Source organism: Ornithorhynchus anatinus, chromosome 3 (assembly GCF_004115215.2).
Source record: "Ornithorhynchus anatinus isolate Pmale09 chromosome 3, mOrnAna1.pri.v4, whole genome shotgun sequence".
Lineage (NCBI taxonomy): Eukaryota > Metazoa > Chordata > Mammalia > Monotremata > Ornithorhynchidae > Ornithorhynchus > Ornithorhynchus anatinus.
Genome location: NC_041730.1, coordinates 110440862 through 110464321, shown reverse-complemented (window position 1 = coordinate 110464321; position 23460 = coordinate 110440862). Strand labels below are relative to the sequence as shown.

The window sequence follows — 23460 nt, the reverse complement described above, 5'->3', positions numbered from 1 at the left end:
AAAGCACCGTACTGAACGCTTGGAAAGTACTTTGAGACCGTGAGCCCCTCATGGGAATCACAGTGTCCATTCTGATTTGCTTGTATACACCCCAGCGCTTAGTACAGTGCCTGGAACATAGTAAGCACTTTACAAATACCATAATAATAATAACAATCATTTTCAGGACTTCGGGGAGCTGGGTGCAGCTCTCTGGGGAGGGAAGTTTATATGTCTGATTAATGGCAGAAACCCGTGAACAGACCCGCCTTGTGGGGCTTCATGAAACAAATCCCAGCTGGATTATTGTATCAGCCTTTTCTCTGACCTCTCCTCCTCCTGTCTCTCCCCACTCCAGTCTATTCTTCATTCCGCTGCCCGGATCATCTTCCTGCAGAAACGCTCTGGGCATGTCACTCCCCTTCTCAAAAACCTCCAGTGGTTGCCTATCAACCTCCACACAAAACAAAAACTTCTCAGTCTGGGCTTCAAGGCTCTTCATCACCTTGCCCCCTCCTACCTCACCTCCCATATCTCTTTCTACTGCCCACCCTGCACGCTCCCCTCCTCTGCCACCCACCTCCTCACTGTCCCCCGTTCTCGCCTATCCCGCCGTCGACCTCTGGCCCACATCCTACCGCTGTCCTGGAATGCCCTCCTCCCTCACCTTGGCCAAACTAACTCTCTTCCCCAGTTCAAAACCCTATTGAGAGCTCACCTCCTCCAAGAGGCCTTCCCGGACTGAGCTTCCCCTTTTCCTTCTGCTCCCTCTGCTCCCCCTCCGCCCTCTGCTCCCTTCCCCTTCCCCCCTTCACTTCCCCTCAGCTAAGCCCCCTTTCCCTCTGCTCCTCCCCCTCTCCATCCCCTACCCTCAGCACTGTGCTCATTTGTTTATATTTTTACGACCCTATTTATTTTGTTAATGAGGTGTACATCCCCTTGATCCTATTTATTGTGTTTATGTTGTTTTGTTTTTGTCTGCCTGTCTCCCCCAATTAGACTGTAAACTCGTCATTAGGCAGGGATTGTCTTTATCTGTTGCCGAATTGTATATTCCAAGCGCTTAGTACAGTGCTCTGCACATAGTAAGCGCTCAATAAATACTATTGAATGAATGAATGAATGAACTCTAACCAGCTTTTGTCTCCCTTTGACAAAGCCACCCCACCCCTCCGGCTCTGCCGTCCTCTGCCAGTCCCAGCTTTTCCTCTCCCACAATGAACCGTCTACTCCAAACCATCCTTACAGCTTCCCAGGAAACTCCATTTCCACCAAGTAGCAAACAGACTCTGTCACAGGAGAGAGACCAAGGTGACAGATGGCAAACAGTCTCCTTCTCTGGGCAAGGACAGAGACAGCAGGTGGCAAACAGGTTCCACCCCTGGGGTGGGGGCTGGGGCAGAGGCAGTGGGTGTGCTCCCCAGTCTGCAGGGTTAGGGCACGGTGAGTTCAGACCCAACAAGATCGCAGCCAAAGGGACTCTCCAGTGTAATCCAGTGGACTTCAGAGCCACCAGTCCAGCTCAGAGGAAGCTATGTGGGGGTGTTCTGTCTCCTCTGTGTTTCTAGTTTTATCCCCCCGTTCCTGTGCCTCTCTATTTTTTCTTCTATGAGAAGCAACATGGCTCAGTGGCTAGAGCAGAGGCCTAAGAGTCAGAAGGACCTGGATTCTATTCCTATCTCTGCTATTAGTCTGCTGCATGAATTTGGGGAAGTCACTTAACTTCTCTGTGCCTCAGTTCCCTCATCTAGAAAATGGGGACTAGGATTGCGAGCCCTGTGTTGGACAGGGACTGCGTCCAACCTTGTATCTACCCCACTGCTTAGTGCAGTGCCTGGCACCTAGTAAGTGTTTAACAAATACCACAGTTACTATTACTTCTCCCTCTTTTTCCCCTCTTTTTTTCTCTTTCTCTGCTCTTTCTCTCCCCCTATTTAACCATCCCAATGTTTTAGCATCAGACAATCAATGCTATTTGATGAGCACTTAGTTTGTACAGAGCACTGTACTAAGTGCTTGAAAGAGTATAATATGACAGAATTGGTGGATATGTTCCTGACCGTGAGAAGCAGCATAGCCTGATGGATAGAGCATGGGTCTGGGAGTCAGAAAGACTTTTCTGTTGTGTGACCTTGGGTAAATCACTTAACTTCTCTGTGCCTCAGTAACCCCATCTGTAAAATGGCGACTGAAATTGTGGGCCCCATGTGAGACATGGACTGTGTCCAACCTGATTATCTTATTTCTACCCCAGCACAATGTCTGGCACATAGTGAGTGATTAACAAATAACATTTTTTTGTTAAAGGAGCTCACAGTCTAGAGGGGGAGACAGACATTAATAAAAATGAATGATGGATATATGTACATAAGTGCTGTGGGGCTGAGGATGGGATGGATACCAAGTACCCAAAAGATACAGATCCAAGATGTAAGAATCCAGCCTATTCTGGAAAGAGCCTGGTACACTCCTGTTTTGACTCTGGTTTAAACCCAAACTACATTTCATATTCATTTCTGTCTCCCTCTCTAGACCGTAAACTCGTTATGAGCAGGGAAAGTGTCTGCTGATCCTGTTGTATTGTACTCTCCCAGAAGCGCTTAGTACAGTGCTCTGCACAGTCTTGTCTTGTCTTGTGTCATCAAGACATCTTTGACCCATAGCTATGCCGTGGGCATATATCTCTCCCAGAACGCCCCTCTTCCACCTGCAATTGTTCTGGTAGTGGATCCATAGAGTTTCTTGGGAAAAATACAGAAGTGTTTTAACATTGCCTCCTTCCGCGCAGCAGTCTTCGCCCTTGATTCTCTCCCATGCTGCTGCAGCCCAGTACAGATGAGTTTGGACCTGTAGCAATTGTCTTCCATTCACTAGCCACTGGCCAAGCTAGGAATGGAATGGATATGCCTCTGCCTGACTCTCCTTCCCGTAGTCGAGACTGGCAGAATACTGGGAACTCTCCAGGTGCGACCCTGAGAGGGGCTGCACGCAGTAAATGCTCAATAAATATGACTGAATGAATGAATACTTAGTACAGTGCTCTGTACATAGGAAGTGTTCAACAATTATTTTGATTGATTACCTCTGCACCTACCACTGCCTGGGGATCTCTAGGGTTCTTGACCAGGAGAAGCTCAGGTGGCCTGCAGTGAGGGATGGATAGCTCATTCAGTAACATTTATTGAGCACTTGCTATGTGCAGAGCACTGTACTAAGCTCTTAGCATTGTACTAAGTGCTGTGACCGTCCTAGGTGGACATGCTGATGTAAGCAAGGGGAAGGGGAAGGCACACTCTTCTTTTTAAACAAGACTGGGCTTGGCATTTACTGCCAGTCCTGCCCTTCCCGATTCCCAGGAATGGCCACAGTGGGGAGGGGAAGGGGCCAGCTCATCAGGTGACACCTGAGTTTTTGTCGGGCCTATTCTATATGGCCTCCTCTGTTGGAAATTCCCCTGGGTCAGCGCTGGTGGCTTATCCAAAATGGACCCAGAGCCAGTAAAAAAACTTGTCGGCAGTACTGAGTGGCTCAGGGAAACTTCCAACATCTGTCAATGAGAATTGCCTTTGAGAATTTGGACCAAGGATAGTCACACCTGAATTTCAGTCGTTAGGGTGCCTCCACATCCTTAATAATTGTGGTACGTATTTGTTAAGCACTTACTACGGTCACTGTGGGCAGGAAACATGTCTACCAACTCTGTTATATTGTATTCTCCTAAGCACTTTGTACGGTGCTCTGACCACAGTCAGCACCCAATAAATACGAGTGATGATTGTTAGAAGGGCCGAGAACTGTTCTAAATGTTGGGGTAGAGATGAGATAATCAGATTGGACAGGGTCCCTGTCCGATATGGGGCTCCAGGACTGAATTCGCATAGGACCATCACCTGAGCCGATAGACAGCCAGCAGCCCTGAGGCGGAGGGGAAGAACCTCCACATACACACACATATACGATTACAACTCCGTGAACACAGTTCAGGGTGGAGGCCCCGGGTTGGCTAAAACCTAGTGACACTGAAAGGGTATGAACACGGCTAAGGAGGAAGCAGCGTTTGAGTTGCCTGGAGGAATATCTCTGAGAAACATTGTGGTCTAGTGGAATGAGTATGGGCCCGGGAGACCTGGATTCTAATCCCAGCTCTGCCGCTCGCCTGCTGTGTGACTTGGGGCAAGCTTCTCAACTTGTCCAGGCCTCAGTTTTTTCAGGGATTCAATACCTGTTCTCCCTTCCCCTTAGATCGTGAGACCTAGGTGGAGAGAGATTACATCTAAATTGATAATCTTGTACCTACCCCAGCATTTAGTACAGGTTTGGCAGATAGTAAGCACTTAACAAATACCATGATTATTATGATTATCACAATTAGCAAAACTCTCTGAACAAGCTTTGAGGAAACAACTGGGCATTAGCAAGGAAACAAAGTCTTGTTGGCCACTAATAGACTCAGGCAGGAGTTTACACTGACCTCTCAGCTCCAACTCCCTTATTTAAACTAGGGTCTTACACCCCAAGCCCACCCCACCCCACCCAGTCCTTTAATCGGCACAGAAGAGCTCCCTGAATCCCTTCTCCAGAAAAAAGTAAACACAATTACGTTTCCTTTGGGAAGGACAAACCCTTACCTTCCTCCTAGGTAGAATCTCTAAGGGCAAATGCAACTCTCCTTTTAAAATAATAATAGTAATGACAATAACGCAAAGTGGTGCAAATGTCTCAGCCCTCATTTTTGGTTCCACCAGTATATTCTGTCACGAATGGCTAAAACTGGTTCATTTGAGCCGATGCAGGGGTGGGTATATGAGGGTAGAGATGAGGGTAGAGAAGCAGCGTGGCCTAGTGGATAAAGCACAGGCCTCGGAGTCAGAAGGACCTGGATTCTAATCCCACCTCCGCCCCTTGCCTGCTGTGTGACCTTGGGCAAGTCACTTCACTTCTCTGGGCCTCTGTAAAATGGGGATTAGGACTGTGATTCCCCATATGGGTCTAGGGACTGTGTCCAACTCTATTCGCTTATATCTACCCCAGATCTTAGAACAGTGCTCGCCATTTAGTAAGCCCTTAACAAATACCATTATTATTATTATTTTTTGATTGAAAGCAGCTCTCAGCGAGTGCTGGGGGCTCTGCCCTGCTCTCCCCACTCTTGAGGCCCTCAGGATGGAATGGGGCTGGACGACAGGACAATAGAGGGGCCTGAAATTCTGCCTGTCCCCTCAGGTCGTCAGCCTATCGAATGACTCTTCCTTCCCTGGTTCTTCAGCACCTACTCAAACAATTTAGTTCCCCCTTCACTTTGTCTTCTTCCTCTTAGGCAAACTGCAGTTGACATTGCAGAAAGATGACTCAGAAAATCGCTGCCTCCCTCTGTCGAAACACGCACTGCTCGTTTCATTCTCTGGCAAACTGACACTTGCCCTTTCCTTCCTGGGTTGGGCTGGGAAACAGCAGGATTGTCTGGGGCTTCCAGACCGGGAGGGAAGGAGTAGGTGCGGGAGGCAAGGACTTGCCTCCCTCCTCGTCTCCTCTTGCCTCTCCCCTGGATAGGGGCTGCTCTTCAATTTCAACAGTGATCCAAGAAATCCAGAGGGAGAGCAGCAGGCCGGACAGGTGATCGGGGAAGCTTCGGACTGCCTGAGGAGCAGGCATGGGGATTCTTTACTCCGAGGTATGTGAGAACTTCTAGAGACTGCGACCTCTTGGCTGGTCACTACTGCTTAATCATTCAACTCTAGGGACACTATGTCACCTCCGAGCCCCCTCTGCCCTGGGAAAACCGGCTCACCTCTTCCTCCTCCTGCCGGAACTTCCACGATAAGGATTAGAGTAGAAGAGAAAAGTGTTCTTGTCTCCTGAGGATGTTATGGGAAGGGAATTTTTTCCACGTTTTCGGAGGGTCACTCTGTTACTGGTAGAGACTGTCAGTAGACAGGATAGGAAATGGGGAGATGTTGGCCGGTTTCTCTGCCCCAGGGTAACCGATGAAGTTGTTGCGCCTCTTGTAAAGACTCGAAGCAGAGCTAATTTGCTGCCGGTACTTGAAAATACTTCTGGGTGTAACTGTGACCTTGGGACATTTCCTGAGAAATCATTCAATCAACCATTGATATTTATTGAGTGTTTAATGTGTACTGAGCCCTGTACTAAGCACTTGGGAGAATACAATCCAGCAGAGTTGGTAAATATGTTCCCTACCCTCCGGGAGCTTACAGTCTCTTTACCTAGTAGACCCAAATGATTCTGGGTCTGTGGTCTGTGGGGTGGGACTTTCAGCTTTAGTCACTGAAAGGAGCCAGCTCCAGCTATTGTTAAGTTCGCGATCCATTGCGATGGAGAAGGTAGACATCAGAAAATATGTTTGTTCTTGGCCTTTCGAGCGAAATATTAAATACCTTTCTCTCATATACGAAGTGTTCAACTGTCTAATGGGATCGAAAGTTAATCGCTGTGATCAAATAAATATGTTCAATTTTTAATAGTTCCAAAGGGAAGAGGGAGGGACACTCTTACATAATAGCCACCTATACCTGATGCCCTCTCCTCTTTGATCCCATACCAGTTAGACGGCATACCAATGGAGATACTTAGCCCAACACCAACAAGACATATGTCACCCCCGAGGCTTCTTGGAAGGGTGGTGACACAACAACCAGTGACTGGATGGTCTTTTTCGTCAGCAAGCCTGCTTTTCGATTGTTTCATCATTTTGGGGTTTCCTCTCCACACCGTGGCTATAAGTGGTTTCGGCAAGGGACAGATTTTTTTTAAATATGATATTTGTTGAGGGCTTACTATGTGCCAGGCACTGTACTAAGCGCTGGGGTAGAGACGAGATGGTCAGGTTGGACACATTCCACGTCTCAAGGGGGGGTTCCCAGTATTAATCTCCATTTTATAGACAGAGAAGCAGCGTGGCTCAGTGGAAAGAGCCTGGGCTTGGGAGTCAGGGGTCATGGGTTCAAATCCCGGCTCTGCCACTTGTCAGCTGTGTGACTTTGGGCAAGTCATTTAACTTCTCTGTGCCTGTTACCCCATCTGGAAAATGGGGATTAAGACTGTGAGCCCCACGTGGGACAATCTGATCACCTTGTATCCTCCCCAGCGCTTAGAACATTAAGTTAGTAACATACAGTACCAGTAAGCGCTTAAAAAATACCATCATTATTATTATTATTATAATTGAGGTACGAGAGAAGTGAAATGACTTGCCCAAGGTTACACAGCAGATAAAAGTGGTGAAGCAGGCATTACAACCCAGGTGCTTCTGACTCCCAGGCCCATTCTCTATCCACTAAGCCATGCTGCTTCTCATCTTTCTAGCATCCACTTTACTTGTAACTAGACGGACTGTAAATTTTTTTCCCCCAAACTGGGATTATGGGAAGGGCTTCCAAAACCTTAAGTGAGTTCCCCAGACCCCACTGCTGGACTAGAAACTAGATCCGGTAGTTCCCCAACTTCCTTACGCTCATACACTTCAGTCAGAAGGTGGGGTAATAATAGCTAACCTTCCCCTCCAGGATATTTGCAGAATACTCCTGGCGAAATTGCTGAACATCCAGAGCAACCGCAAAATCTTAGGTGGCCCAGTGAAAGTAGGATACAGGGTCTTCCTATTTGGAGCTGTTGGGCCATTACAGGACATAGGTTTATGAAAGACCAGGTCGCTCAGTCAGTCACACATTGAACATTCATTCATTCATTCATTCAATTGTATTTATTGAGCACATACTGTGTGCAGAGCACTCTACTAAGCACTTGGAAAGCACAATTCAGCAACAAATAGAGATAATCCCTACCCACAAAAGGCTCCCAGTCTAGAAGGGGGGAGACAGGCATCAAAACAAGTAAACAGGCATCAATAGCATCAATATAAATAAATATAATTGCAGATATTTACATCTCATTAATATAAATAAATAGAATTATAAGTATGTACATATATAGAGAAGCATATAGAGAAGCAGAGTGGCTCAGTGGAAAGAGCACGGGCTTGGTAGGCAGAAGTTGTGGGATCTAATCCTGCCTCTGCCACTTATCAACTGTGTGATTTTGGGCAAATCACTTCAATTCTCTGTGCCTCAGTGACCTCATCTGGAAAATGGGGATTAAGACTGTGAGCCCCATGTGGGATAACCTGACTACCCCAGCGCTTAGAACAGTGATTGGCACATAGTAAGTGCTTAACAAATGCCATTATCATTATTATTATTATATATACAAGTGCTGTGAGTGGGAGAGGAGGGTAGAGCAAAAGGAGTGAGGCGGGGTGATGGGGTGAGGAGGTGGAACAGAGGAAAAGGGGGGCTTAGTCTAGGAAGGCCTCCTGGAGGAGGTGAGCCTTCAGTAGGGCTTTGAAGTGGGGGTGAATATGATTTATTGTGTACAGAGCACTGTACTAAACATTTGGGAGAGTACATTATGACAATGACACATTCCTTGCTTACAGTGAGCTTAAAGTCTAGAGCTATAGAGACATGAAAAGAGAGTTACATATTTCAAGAGGAGAAGTGGTGTATCAACCAATCCAGGAGCAACATGGCCTAGTGGAAAGAGCCCGGGCCTGGGACTTGAATGATCCGGGTTCTAATCCCGGCTCCGCCACCTATCAGTTGTGTGACGTTGGACAAGTCACCTGACTTCTCCTTGCCTCAGTTACTTCATCTCCAGTGCTTAGAACAGTGCTTGGCACATTGTAAGCACTTAACAAACACCATCATTAATATCTGTAAATTGGCAATTAAATCCTATTCCCCTGTCTTAGACTGTGAGCCCCATGTGGGGCAGGGACTGTGTCCAGCCTGAATATCTTATGTCTACCCCAGTGCTTAGTAATAATAATAATAATGGTATTTGTTAAGCGCTTACTATGTGCAGAGCACTGTTCTAAGCACTGGGGTAGACATAGGAGAATCAGGTTGTCCCACGTGGGGCTAACAGTCTTAAGCCCCATTTTACAGATGAGGTAACTGAGGCACAGAGAAGTGAAGTGACTTGCCCACAGTCACACAGCTGACAAGTGGCAGAGCCGCGTTTCGAACCCATGACCTCTGACTCCAAAGCCCGGGCTCTTTCCACTGAGCTACGCTGCTTCTAGTACCGTTCTTGGCACAAGAACCACACATTATTAAATGTTATCACCCCAGAGTCTGCTTCTTCTGCTCCTCCTGCACTTGTGCCGCTTAGTGTTATTCATTGGCTTCTTCCATTTCAAATTCTCCCTGGCCTGCCAATTCTGCCAATTCGGTTCTCTTTTGCTTTGCCACACTAATAATAATAATTGTGATATTTGTTAAGCACTTACTATGTGCCAGACAGAGCTGGGGTGGTTCCAATCTCTGTCTCGCGTGGGACTCACGGTCTCAATCCCCATTTTGTACATGAGGTAACTGAGGCACAGAGAAGTGACTTACCCAAGGTAAGTCTTCCTTCCGCATTGACTCCCATCCCCACAGCCTCTAACTACTGCCCCAGGCTGCCAACTCCCTCCTGAAGCCCAAACTCCCAGCACATTGCCTTCTCTACCTATCATAACCCTGCCATCCTCTTTCTCTCGGACATGAACTTCTCTCAGCCTAACCCTTGCTTCCCCAACAACCTCAGACTCTCACATCCTCTTTCTCATCCCTTCTGGCCGCCTCTACAGGGGAGGGCTCCCATTTGATAGCAAAATTTCCACCCTCTCCCTCTTTACCCTCCCATCTCTTAAAAACGCTTGCTCCCACCCTCCTTTCCTCCTTTTACTTCATCTTCAGCCTCTTTCCACTGAGCTTCAAACAGAAGACCCAGGCTTTAGTCCTGGGTCTGTCTGCTGTGCGATGGTGCTTCAGCTTCCTTATTTGTAAATTGGGGATAAAATGCCAATTCTCCTTCCCTCATTGATTCATTCATTCAATCGTATTTATTAAACACTTACTACGTGCAGAACGCCATACCAAGCACTTGGGAAAGTACAATACAATGATAAACAGTGACATTCCCTGACCAAATCAAGCTCACAGTTGACCCAAGGTGACCCTGGGGTACAGACCTACTCAAGGTCAAATGCTATCTCGTGATCTCCTGAGCCAGCAGGCGGAACTCGGAAGTGAGGGTGGAATACCACCCCCATAGCCAAAACTTCCAGATTGACAGCCCAAGTTGGGAATACAGAAGGTCTCCCTCGCCCCCGTGCCAATCAAATTAGGAATGGAGGAGGGGGAGGGCAGAGATTGGATAAACTGAGGTCGGAAGCTGGAATGGCCTAAGGGCACAGGTGATAAATTCCTGCCACCTCTAACCTTCTATGCAGAGGAGCGGGACTTGCAGCAGCCGGCTGCAGGTCGCCTCTGTCCAGAACGTGAGAAGGTCGCTCTGCCTGCACCGAGTGGGAGCCGTGGGATGGGTGAGTGTCCCGTCCTGCTGAGGCTCGTGGGCTTGGAAGCCAGATGCTTCACCATGCGTATGTAACGTTTAAATGGATTTGATGTCTAAGTGGGTGCCTCCCCAGGGAGATGTGAATAGGGTGGGAGCTAGGCTCCTCACCAAATGCGAGTAACCATAAGTGGGTAGCGCATAACTGGGTTTAACACATAAGTGTATATAACTCATAAGTATATGTAACTCATTAGTGTTTAACTCATAAGTGTATTTAACGCAAAGGTGGATTCCTCCTGGGTGGGGCAAGCACATGGTGGGAACCAGCCGCCTCACCACGTTGTGAGTAAATCATAAGTGGGCTCGGGTGTCCGGCCACAGGCAAGTAACATACCAGTGTATTCCTCCCGTTAGGGAAGCTTTAACACCATATTTCTCCCAAAAGGGAAGGCCGATGTGTGCGCCTAAATAATTAATTCATTTCGCCCTGTGGAATAAATCCTATACAAAACTCAGGTTTTCCAACCCCGGCCTCTCTCTCCCTCTCTCTCTCTCGCCGCGCCGATTCCCAAAGAACCTGTCCCCGGCGATGGGTGACAACAGTCTAGAGGAAGGGACAGGGAGTGGGTCCAACCTGATTAGCTTGTACCTCATCCATCATTTAGTTCAGTGCCTAGCACATAGTAAGCACTTAAACACCATAAAAAACCTCCTCCAAGGGATCTTCCCAAATTAAGCCCTCTTTTCCCCTGTTCCCTCTCCCTTCTGTGTTGCCTACGCACTTGGATTTATGATCTTTGGGCATTTGATATTCACCACACCCTCAACCTTACAATAACCATGTATCTATAAATTACATATTGTAAATTATTCATTTATATTAATGTCTGACTCCCCCTTAGGCTGTAAGCTTGTTGTGGGCAGGGTACATGTTTGCCAACTCTGTGGTCTCTCCCAAGTGCTTAACAGTGTTCTGCACATAGTAAGTGCTCAAAAAATAAAAAAAAATCACTGATGATGAAGATGATGATGATGTGCTCTCTGCCCACAAGGAGCTTGCAGTCTAAAAGGGGAGACAGATGTTAAAATAAATCAAAGCCAGGGAAGTATTAGAGTATTTGGAGAAACCAGAGGGTAGCTGCCCTGTACTAAGTGGTAGAGAAATGCAAAACAAAGAAGTGACACATTCCCTGCCCACAAGGAGCTTATACTTTAACAGATTCTCTCCAGTTCACCTCCTTCCTCTCTGATCTTTCCTTTTCAGTCTCATTCACTGGCTCTTTTTCCACCTCCCATTTTCTAACTGTGAGTTTCCTATAAGGTTCTGCTTTTGGTTCTTTATCTTCCTCCTCTAACTCACTTTTGGGGGGAGTTTACCCACTTGAATGGTTTCAGTAACTGCTTCCAGGAGAATGACTCAAAATTTCTTCAGTCAATCAATCAATCGTATCTTTTGAGTGCTTACTGTGTACAGAGCACTGTTCTAAGTGCTCGGGAGAGTACAATACAATGGAGTTGGTAGACACATTCTCTGCCCACAACAAGCACCTGACCCAACCTCTCTCTTGCTCTGTAGTCTCATCTTCAGGACATTACCTCAGAGATGGCTCATCATCTCCTTAAACCGAGCATGTCTAAAACTGAACACCTCATCTACCCTCTAAAACTCTCCTTTCATCAGTGTGAAGCATTCAGACAAGGTCAAATGAAACACAACATTGAATTTCTAGTCAAGGAGAAGTTGAAGTTCAGCAAGTTGAAATTCTTTGTTCTGGTAAATAGCAGAAGACCTAACGCTTAGTACGGGGCAGCTCACCCACTGGGTTCTCAGGAAATACTCTCAAGCCCAGGATTTTATCCCATCAGTTAACTTGACAACCCATCACTTAGGCTCACTTTAGCAAGATATTGGATATCTGCCATTGCTGCCTAATCCTTGGATATTAATTTCTTCCTTTCGTTTGGCTTCTGAGGTCACAGAATGCATTCTGTAAGAATGTCTCCAGTAGAAATGGATCTGGTAGGCCTAGATACTGCCAGAGTCACCTTTGCTTACTACTGTGGTGATGATGATGATGACTGTATTTATTAAGTGCTTACGATGCACTGGGATAGGTACAGGCTAATCAGGTTGGACAGAGTCCCTGTCACACTATTGTGTGAGGAGGATTTTTGATACTTTCAAAACTGAAGCAACTGCTTACTGATAATGGTCACTTGACTGGAAGGGGAGAGGAGAGGAAGGGAAAGTTGCAGACAGCAGCATGGAGAGTAATCAGGAGGAGGAAGAGGGGCACTTAGAGCTAGACCATGCCCAGAGCATGCCCAGCCGGACGGAGAATGGTAGGGGCAGAACAAGGAATGGGGTCAGGAATTGAGTGTGGCTTAGTGGAACGAGCAAGGGCCTGGGAGTTAGAAGGAACTTGTTCTAATCCCGGCTCTACCACTTGTCTGCTGTGTGATCTTGGGCAAGACATTTCACTTCTCTGGGCCTCAGTTACTTCACCCGCAAAATGGGGATTAAGATTGGGAGCCCCATGTGGAGCAGGGGCTATGTCCAACCTGATTACCTTATATCTGACCCAGTGCTCGGCACATAGTAACTGCTTAAAAAAACCCATTATTATCATTATTAACCCAGCTCTGGAGGAACCAGCCAGCTTCTTAAATTCGTGTACAGGTCAATAGTGATGATTTGGTGACATTCATAAGCCTCTTCTTTGAAAAGGAAGAGATTCCCCTTCAGAGAGCAATGGGGGAAAGAGAACACTTTCCCAATAAACAATATGTAACATCAGAAAGAACAGTAGCGCTAGCTGTATCCGTCCTTTCCCTGATTAATAGATAGGAGTGGATACACTAAATGAATAAGCCATCTCTTTCCTGAGCATTTAGTGTTATCTAGAGGTCACTGCCTTGATCTCTGTAGGATCCCTGCCAATCAGCCACCCAGGGAGGAGCGAACTGCATGTAGTAGGTGCTCTCTATGGCTCTATAGGCTATTGGCCTAGGGAGACCATGGTTTTACTGTAAATTTAAAGTGGCTTCCTGGGGGTTTGTTCCAGGCAGCTATTGCTACAGGGAAAATCCATGCGGAAAACCTTGAGACACACCTTGAACCTGCTCTCATCTTTCACTCCGTCCTTCCTAATAATTATGGTATTTGTTCAGTGCTTCCTATGTGTCAAGCATTGTTCTCAAGGCTGGAGAAGATTCAAGATAATTACATCAGTCACAGTCCCTATCCCACAAAAGCCTCAACGTCTATAAACTGAAGGGACAACAGTTGTTGAATCCTCGTTTTTACAGAGCAGGAAACTGAAGCACAGAGTTAGTGACATGCATTCATTCAATCTTATTTATTGAGCACTTACTGTGTGCAGAGCATTTGTATTAAGCACTTGGTAAATAGGATTCCTGCCTACATCAACCTTACATTCTAGAAGGGGGGGAGGCAGACATCAAAACCAGTAAAGAAGCAGCAATATTAATAAATAGAATTATAGATGCATACACACCAAAACAAGTAAATAGGCATCGATATAAATAGAGTTATAGATATATACATAAGTGCTGTGGGGCGGGGAGATGGGGGAAGAGCAAAGGGAGTGAGTCGAGGTAAAGTGGAAGGGAGGGGGAGCTGAGGAAAAGGAGAGTTTAGTCTGGGAAGGCCTCTTGGAGGATTTGAACCTTCAACAGGGCTTTGAACAGGAGAAGAGAGATTGTTTGGCAGATTTAAGGAGGGAGGGTGTTCCAGGCCAGAGGTAGGATGTGGACCAGGGGTCGACGGTGGGACAGGAGAGAATGAGGCACAATGAGAAGGTTAGCACCAGAAGATCAGAGTGTTTGGGCTGGGATGTAGAAAGAGGTTGCACAGCAGATAAGAGGTGGAGCTGGTGTTAGAAACTGGTTCCCCTGCCTCCCCCCCCCCGCCAAGCACTGTCTATTTTCACTAGGCCAACTACGTCCCTTCTGAGTAGAGGCTGAAGTTCCCAATGATAAATAATAAATAATAATTTTATCTATTAAGCACTTACTTTGTGTCAGGCACTGTACTAAGCACTGGAGTGGATACAAACAAATCGGGTTGGACAGGTCCCGCGTAGTCCCAATCCCCCTTTTACAGATGAAGTAACTGAGGCATGGAGATGTGAAGTGACTTGCCCAAGGTCACGCAGCAGATCAAAGCTGGGATCAAACAAGGTGATGGCCATTCACTGGCCATTCACTGAGATATCAAGGGCTTGGGCTCTGTGCTCTCTACAGAACCATCCCTTGGTAAGCCATGAGAGCTCCACTTGGCCCTCACCATCTCTCTAATGATCATGGGGTTCCCCAGTGGGTTGTACTGCTGGCAATACTATATCACTTTCTGACTAGAAATGGTGACTTCAATTCTTAGCAGGCCAAGAAGAAGAGAAACGAATGTCATATGCCTGAAGAGAGATAGAAGTGTAGTGTATCGTGGGCTGGTCCCAGAACAGCACCTAGGTTTTCCGCCTAGGTGTTGAGGATTGGAAGCAGATTTCCTAGTCTTTCCACTAGTCTGCGGTAAATTCTCCTACACTAGCCACAGAAGCAAATCCAAACAAATTCAGACATACCTAGAGTAAAAAAGGAAAATCCATTTTGCCAGGGAAAATGATTTAAATTGCAGGTTTCACAGCCTGGCATGAATCCATGAGGATCGCGGTGTTCTGCTGGCTGACACCCTGCCAGGAGAAGGGGGAAGAGGAGGCAGGCTGAATTTCTGTTGATTTGTTTGTGAATTCAAGAACAGTAAGCACTGTTAGCTTCTCCCTAGTTTCTTTCTAGAGAAGCAGCGTGGCCTACAGGGGAAGGAGCCCGGGCTTGGGAGTCAGAGGTCGTGGGTTCTAATTCCAGTTCTGCAAGTTGTCAGCTATGTGACTTTGGGCAAGCCACTTCACTTCTCTGGGCCTCAGTAACCTCATCTGTAAAATGGGGATCAGGACTGTGAGCCCCAAGTGGGACAACCTGATAACCTAGTATCTACCCCAGTGCTTAGAACAGTGCTTGGCACATAGTAAGCACTTAACAAATACCATTATTATTATTATTATTATTATTCCCAGGCTGAGATGGACTCAGACTTCCACAGTTCTTTTAGAGGTGTAAGCTATCCTAGGTTTCAGGAAACCACGTTCCTTTGACTGACTGGCATCCAGGCACCTCCTGGTCTCTTCTCAGTGTTTTGTTTATTATTAATTGATAGATTGATTTGCCTGTGTCCATTATTGTATCTATAAAATGCAGTATATTTGTCTCTTTCTGTCTACTATCTTCCCCATTAGCTCTTTGAGGATCAAGATTGGCCCTTTTTATGTAGTAATAGGCTCAGGGGAAAGAGCACGGGCTTGCGAGTCAGAGGTCATGGGTTTGAATCCTGGCTCTGCCACTTGTCAGCTGTGTGACTGTGAGCAAATCACTTAATTTCTCTGTGCCTCAGTTACCTCATCTGTAAAATGGGGTACTGGGTCCCACGTGGGACAACCTGATTACCCTGTATCTACCCCAGTGCTTAGAACAGTGCTGTGCACATAGTAAGCGTTTATCAAATACCAAACACATTATGTATTAAAAGCTTTATTTATTTTTCCCCCTCTAGGCTGTAAGCTTGTTGTAGGGTCACATTGTACTGTCCCAAATGCTTGGTAGAATGCTCTGCACACAGTAAGGGCTCAATAAATGCAACTGACTGATTGATTTTGTGTGGTCCCAGAATGACTAGGATAATGTTTAGTGCCCAGCAAGCTGTCAATACATTCTGTTGACAGTGATACTGCCGAGAGGACTGGGCCTGGACCTACACAGCAAGGCATAGTGGATAGAGCACAGCACTGGGAGTCAGAAGGTCATGGGTTCTAATCTTGTCTCCACCACCTGTCTGCTGTGTGACCTTGGGCAAGTCACTTCACTTCTCTGCACATCAGTTACCTCATCTATAAAATGGGGATTGAGACTGTGAGCCCCAGTCTTTTCCTCTCAGTTACTCGCAGACAAAAGAAGGTCTTTAGACTCTAGTTTGGGACTCCAAGCTGCTTCCTGCTCCAGCCTCGGTCAATCAATCAAATTTATCGAGTGCTTACTATGTGCAGAGCACTGTACTAAGCGCTTGAGAGAGTACAGTATAACAATATAACAGACACATTCCCAGCCCAAGGTGAGCTTACACCCTAGAGCTACAGTCTAGAGGCCTCCCCTCTGCCAGCCTGCATCCCAGCTTTCTTTCTTTGCCTTCACCAGCTCCCTGGGGCTTGGAATCTCTGCTGAGATATCTTCAGATCCTACAGATTTTTCTTCTCCAAGGACACAAAGCCCATGAGATTATCCATAATACTGTCCCCAAATATGTGAACAATATTTTCAAAAATATACCAAGATTTATAATAGTAATAATTATTGTTATTATTATTATTATGGTATTTGTTAAGCGCTTATTACATGCCAGGAACTGTTCTAAGTGCTGGAGTAGATACATGATAATTGGGTTGGACAAAGTCCCTGTCCCACCCGGGGCTCACAGTCGTAATCCCTATTTTACAAATGAGGGAACTGAGGCACAAAGAAGTGACTTGCCCAAGATCACACAGAAGAGAAGTGGAGGATATGGAATTAGAACCCATGACCTTCTGACTTTCAGGCCTATGCTCTAAGATTTCTGGTCAAATGCATTTTCTAAGAATTTGCCTATCATTCTCTCACCCACGTCTCCCTGACATGGTTTTCGGCTTTTACAGGGCATATGCTACACAGTCTAGAGAAGCAGCATGGCCTTTTGGAGAGAGCATCGGCCTGGAAGTCAAGGAATTGGGTTCCAATTCCTGCTCTGCCACTTGGCTGCTCTGTGATCTTGGGCAAGTCACTTCACTTCTCTGTGCCTCACTTACCTCATCTGTAAAATGGGGATTCAGACTGTGAGCCCCATATGGGACATGGACTGGGTCCCACATGAGTAGCTTGTATCTACACCATTGCTTAGAACGGTGCCCGGCCAATAATAAATACTTCGTAAATGCCATTGAAAAAAAAAAGTGGCTGAGGGCCTTTCTTAGTTTTAATCCTAAAAGGTCCTATGGGCACCAAAGCCATTATTTTCCAAGATTGCCAACTTTATATGTAAACAGTCCCAATGATGATGGTATTTGTTAAGTGCTTACTGTGTTTCAAGCACTGCTGTAGATACAAGCTGATCAGGTTGGACACAGTCCTGTCCCAAATGGGGTTCATAGTCTTCCTCCCCATTTTACAGATGAGAGATAATTGAGGCCCAGAGAAGTGAAGTCACTTGCCCAAGGTCACACAGCAGACAAGTGGCAGAGCTGGAATTCGAACACAGGTCCTTCTGACTCCCAGGCCCGTGCTCTATCCCCAAGGCCATGCTGCTTCCCTGAGTGTTGCATTTCTTCAAAATCCTGCTTGAACTTAGCCCGATGCTGAAGTACTCACCCAGATTGACAGCGTGACAATGTGCACAAAAGGCATTTCTTCTGATTCAGCACATAGTTCACGGGAACCAACAGGCCTGCGTAGACGGAGAAAGGTTCCCTAATTCTCCAATAACGTTCTACCCAAAATGTCTACTGAAAGCACATGCTGTGGCAGGACTGAGTACAGTTTTTTAGCCTTTTCATTCATTTATTCAGTTTATTCAATCATATTTATTGAGACCTTACTGTGCGCAGAGCACTGTACTAAAGACTGTCTCTATCTGTTGCCGAATTGTACATTCCAAGTGCTTAGAACAGTGCTCTGCACGTAGTAAGCGCTCAATAAGTACTATTGAATGAATGAATGAGAATACAGTGCAACGACAAACAGACACATTCTCTGCTCACAATGTACAGTCTAGAGGGGTGAGACAGACATCAGTACACAAAAATAAATTACAGGTCTGTACGTAAGTGCTGTGGGACCCGGGAGAGAGGACAAAGGGAGGAAGTCAGGGTAATATAGAGGGTATGGGAGAAGAGGAAAGGATGGACTTAGTCTGGAAAGGTCTCTTGGAGGAGTTGTGCCTTCATTAAGGCATTGACGTGGGGTGGAGAGTCACTGTCTGTTAGATTTGAGGAGGGAGGGCGTTCCAGGCCAGAGGCAGGATGTTGGCTAGGGGTCGGTGTCAAGATAGGCGAGATGGAGGCTCAGTGAGAAGGTTAGCTTTAGAGGAGTGAAGAGTGTGGGCTGGGTTGTAGGAGAGTAGCAGGTGAGACAGGAGGGGACAGGGTAGCGGAGTGCTTTAAAGACAATGGTGAGGAGTTTTTCTTTGATGTGGAGTTAGATGGGCAGCCACTGGAGTTTTTTGAGGAGTGGGGTGAATGACATGCCCTGAATACTTCTGTAGAAAAATGATCTGGGCAAGAGGTATGGGCTCGAATGAGGAGAGACCGGAGGCTGGGAGGTCAGCAAGGAGGCTGATGCTGTAATCCAGGAGGGATAGGACAAGTGATTGTGTTAATATAGTAGCATTTGGGGTGGAAAAGAAAGGGCGAATTTTAGTGATGTTGTGAAGGTGGGACCGACAGGGTTTAGTGATGGACTGAATATGTGAGTTGAATATGGATTGAATATAGCCTCCTAACCACAATTTTTTTTTATCAAGTTCAGAAATATCTCCTGTGGGGTGAAGCAATAGATCAGATAGTTGTAGTGTTGACAAGTTCTCACCACCCAGGCTTTGGATTGAAAATCCTCTGCATTTGGATTCCCAGGCGGTAATGCTGTTAAATGATTTACATTCTGGTGAGTTTATGGTATCTGGAAGTACTCTGTGGAAAGAGCAAGGGCCTGGTAGTCACGGAGGCAAGCCTGGGCTCAGTCAGTTGCCTGCCGTGTGACCTTGGGCCAGCAGCATGGCCTTTGGAAAAAGCATGGACCTGGGAATCAGAGGACTTAATAATAATAATGTTGGTATTTGTTAAGCGCTTACTATGTGCCGAGCACTGTTCTAAGCGCTGGGGTAAACACAGGGGAATCAGGTTGTCCCACGTGGGGCTCACAGTCTTAATCCCCATTTTACAGATGAGGGAACTGAGGCCCAGAGAAGTGAAGTGACTTGCCCACAGTCACACAGCTGACAAGTGGCAGAGCTGGGATTCGAACTCATGAGCCCTGACTCCAAAGCCCGTGCTCTTTCCACTGCACCACGTTGCTTGGGTTCTAATTCTGACTCTGACACTTGTCTGCTGTGGGACCTTGGATAAATCTCTTGTCTTCTCTGTGCTTCAGTTCCCTCATCTGCAAAATGTGGATTAAATCCTTGTTCTCCCTTATACCTAGACTGTGAGCCTCAAAGTGATACAGGGACTGTGTAAAGCCTGATTATCTTATATCTACTTCAGTGCTCAGTACAGTGCTTGGCACACAGTAAGTGCTTCACAAATACTATTATTATAATTCATAGCAATAATAACCTCCCTATGCCTTAGTTTCCTCATCTGCAAATTAAGGATGACATTTTTCTTCTGGGGTGGGACAGGGACTCAGTCCAGTGTGACTACTTTGTATTTACCCCAGCGTTTAGTACAGTACTTGGCACCCAGTGAGCCCTTTCTAAATACCACTGTCATGATTATCATTATTTTCCCTTCCCCTTCCTTTCATCCCATGCCTTTCCTGAAGCCACAGCAGGTTTCCACTCTTCTTCCATCCTACAGTCCATAGTACATTCCAAGCGCTTAGTACAGTGCTCTGTCCATAGTAAGCGCTCAATAAATACTATTGAATGAAGAGTCTTTTACTATTGTTTGTTGCATGAACTTTCCATTAACATGTCAATAACAGCTCAGGTTAGGGCAGCAGCCTGGGAGTCAGAAGGCTGTGGGTTCTAATCCCAGATCCACTGCTTGTCTGCTGTATGACCTTGGGCAAGTCACTTCACTTCCCTGTGTCTCAGTTACCTTATCTGTAAAACGGGGATTGAGACCGGGAGCCCCAAGGGGGACAGGGATCGACCCGATTTGCTTGTATCCACCCCATTGCTTAGTACAGTACCTGGAACACAGTAAGAGCTTAACAAATACCGCAATAATTATTATTATCTCACAGCCTCCCAGTTCTTAGTACAGTATTCTGCACACAGTAAGTGCTCAATAAGTGCCATCGATTCATTGATTTTCCACAAGATATCAGCACACTGGAATCCACTGCCTATTTGCTAAAGGAAAAGGTTTTCCCCAGAACCCCTGATGGTCCTATCAGTGAGAGAAGATAAAAGCATAGTTATTATATAGCAGTTATTATTATATAGCAGTGAGGTAGGAAGAGGAGACGACTTGACGAAGGACCAGATAATCACTCCATCAGTTGCAGGCATCGCAGAGAAAACACTTTAATCACTTAGTGGCATTTCTTGAACACTTACTGTGTGCAGAGCATTGTGCTAAGCACTTGGGAGCGAACAATAGAGTTGGTAGGTATGATCCGTGCCCTCAAGGAGTACATCTTGAGGAGACTATCCAAGTTGTTGAACATCTCTGCTAAAGTGAAGGTGCTTATGAGCTTAATTTGTAAGAGCTCTATCACCCCAGCCCCACAGTATTTATGTACATATCTGTAATTTACTTATATTAAAGTCTGTCTCCCCCTCAAGACTGTAAGCTCACTGTAGGCAGGGAATGTGTCTGCTTATTGTTATATTGTACTCTCCACAGCACTTACTATAAGCATTCAATAAATACAATTGACTGCCTGACCGGCCCCTTAGCCCAGAAAACAATGTCTGGGATCATTAAGAAAGACTTACGTGAATCAACATCCCCCAACTGGTACTGTCAGCCACGGATGGGGATGCTTGTTTCCAGAGAGGGTGGAGTTGGACTTCTAGTGAACTCTGGACTTGAGGCCAGGAGAGGGGGCCAGGTAGTGGAACGACTTTGTGTTTTGCAGAACTCAGTTGAGTCACAAGTTTGTCTTTGATTAGATTAACAGCACCTGACAATTCTACAGACCTGCGGCAGGTGGGAAAAATTCATTTATTCGGAAATCTCCCGGAGGCTATCCTAAATATCGTGGTACCTCATGCCTTTTGGGTAAAATGGCTTGTGATTTTTCCTAGGTGTTTCCTTTGAGATTCCTAGACTGCAATTTTATAAAGTAAATTAAGAGTGCAAGGACTATGGCAAATCCATTCTGGTGTTGTAAAGGCAACACATCCTATTCAACCGGGTGTCCCTCAGTGGACTTGATGATAATGATGGTATTTGTCAAGTGCTTACTATGTGCCAAGCACTGTTCTAAGCCCTGGTGTAGAGACAAGGTAATCAGGTTGCCCCATGTGGGGTTCACAGTCTTAGTCCCCATTTTACAGATGAGGGAACTGAGGCACAGAGAAGTGAAGTCACTTGCCCCAAATCACACAGCTGACAAGTGGCGGATCCGGGATTAGAACCCACGACCTCTACCTCCCAAGCCCAGGCTCTTTCCACTAAGCCACGCTGCTACTCAATAGATTGTAAACTCCTTGAGGACCGGGATAATGGGAATTTACTCTATTGTAATCTTCCAAGAGTGCTCCGCTTGCATTAAGGACTTAATAACTACCACTGAGAGATTGATTGATTGGACTATTTTCTCTGTGGTTTGCCTACAACTGATTCCTTAACTCTCAAAGCTGTGAACCTGTTTCTCTGGTCCGAGCAGCTGTGGCCAAGCAGTTCAATCCAGGTTAGAGAAGCAGTGTGGCCTAGTGGAAAGATCATAGGACTGAGAGTCAGAGGACCTGGGTTCTGCCAGTTGTTTGCTATGTGACCTTAGGCAGGTCTCTTCCTCAGTTTCCTCAACTGTAAAATGGGACCGAATTTTTTTCCCCATTTAAAGCCTAATGAGCACATCTCCTCCAAGAGGTCTTCCCTGACTGAGCCTTCCAATCCTCTTCTGCCACTCCATTCTGCATCACCCTCACTTGCTCCCTTTATTCATCCCCATCCCAACCCCACAGAACTTATGTACATATTTGTAAATTATTTATTTATAATAATAATAATTATGGTATTTGTTAAGCACTTACTATGTGCCAACCACTGTTCTAAGAACTGGGGTAGATACAAGGTAATCAGGTTGTCCCACGTGGGGCTCACAGTCTTAATCCCCATTTACAGATGAGGTAACAGGCACAGAGAAGTTAAGTGACTTGCCCAAGGCCGCCCAGAAGACAAGCGGCAGAGCTGGGATTAGAACCCACATCCTCTGACTTCCAAGCCCATGCTCTTGCTAGTAGGCCATGCTGCTTCTCTGTTTATATTAATATCTCCCTCTAAACTGTAAACTCATTGTAGGCAGGAAATTTGTTTAGTTATTGATACATTCTACTCTCCCAGGCACTTACTACAGTGCTCTGCATATGGTAAGCAATCAATAAATGCATCTGAATGAGTAAATTGAGTAAAAAAACCAGTTCTTCCTCCTATTTAGACTATAAACTCCATGTGGAACAGGGACTGTGTATAATCTGATTAACTTGTATCTATTTTAGTGTTTATAATGATGCTTAATACATGGTAAGCACTTCACAAATACAATATTAGCAATCATCATCATCATCATCATCACGTGAATTGCTTTCTTTTGACTACTTGATGGAGAGGGAACAGTCAGGTTGTTGCTGTTGTCTAATGCTAACGAGTCATGTCCGACCCACAGCGACGTCATGGACACATCTCTCCCAGAACGCCCCACCCTCAACTGCAATTGTTCTGGTAGTGGATACATAGATTTTCTTGGTAAAAATACGGAAGGGGTTTACCATTGCCTCCTTCCGCACAGTAAACTTGAGTCTCCACCCTCGACTCTCTCCCATACCGCTGCTGCCCGGCACAAGTGAGTTTTGACTTGTAGCAGATTGCCTTCTACTCGCTAACCGCTGCCCAAGCTAGGAATGGGATGGATAGACCTCTGCTTGACTCACTCTCCCATAGTCGGGACTGGCAGATTACTGGAAACACTCCAGGTGTGACCCTGAGAGGGGAAACAGTCAAGTTACTCTTGCTGATTTGGGGGAATTTCTCCTCAGTTTCAACTTCCCTATCCAGTAAGACCAAATTTAAGATTGAGTGACTAGACTTTCATTAGTTCAAAGTGGGACAAGGGTCAGGGCTTACAGGCACTGGG

The 23460-nt window shown here is 46.1% G+C and overlaps 1 protein-coding gene and 1 non-coding gene across 2 annotated transcripts in view; one reads left to right on the top strand and one right to left on the bottom strand.

Annotated features, from left to right (window-relative positions):
- Window positions 1–2824: 2824 nt before the first annotated feature.
- On the bottom strand, window positions 2825–2961 carry LOC114810692. The gene has a single exon (XR_003758387.1). It is a non-coding gene; the product is annotated as a small nucleolar RNA SNORA7 (small nucleolar RNA).
- Window positions 2962–5413: 2452 nt separating this feature from the next.
- Window positions 5414–23460, top strand: part of ANKRD22 (ankyrin repeat domain 22) — a 31460-nt gene continuing 13413 nt past the window's right edge. The window contains exon 1 of the mRNA XM_029059434.2: window positions 5414–5650. Coding sequence (XP_028915267.1) covers window positions 5630–5650 — 21 coding nt within the window. The 5' untranslated portion in view covers window positions 5414–5629. The remainder of the gene's footprint in view (window positions 5651–23460) is intronic.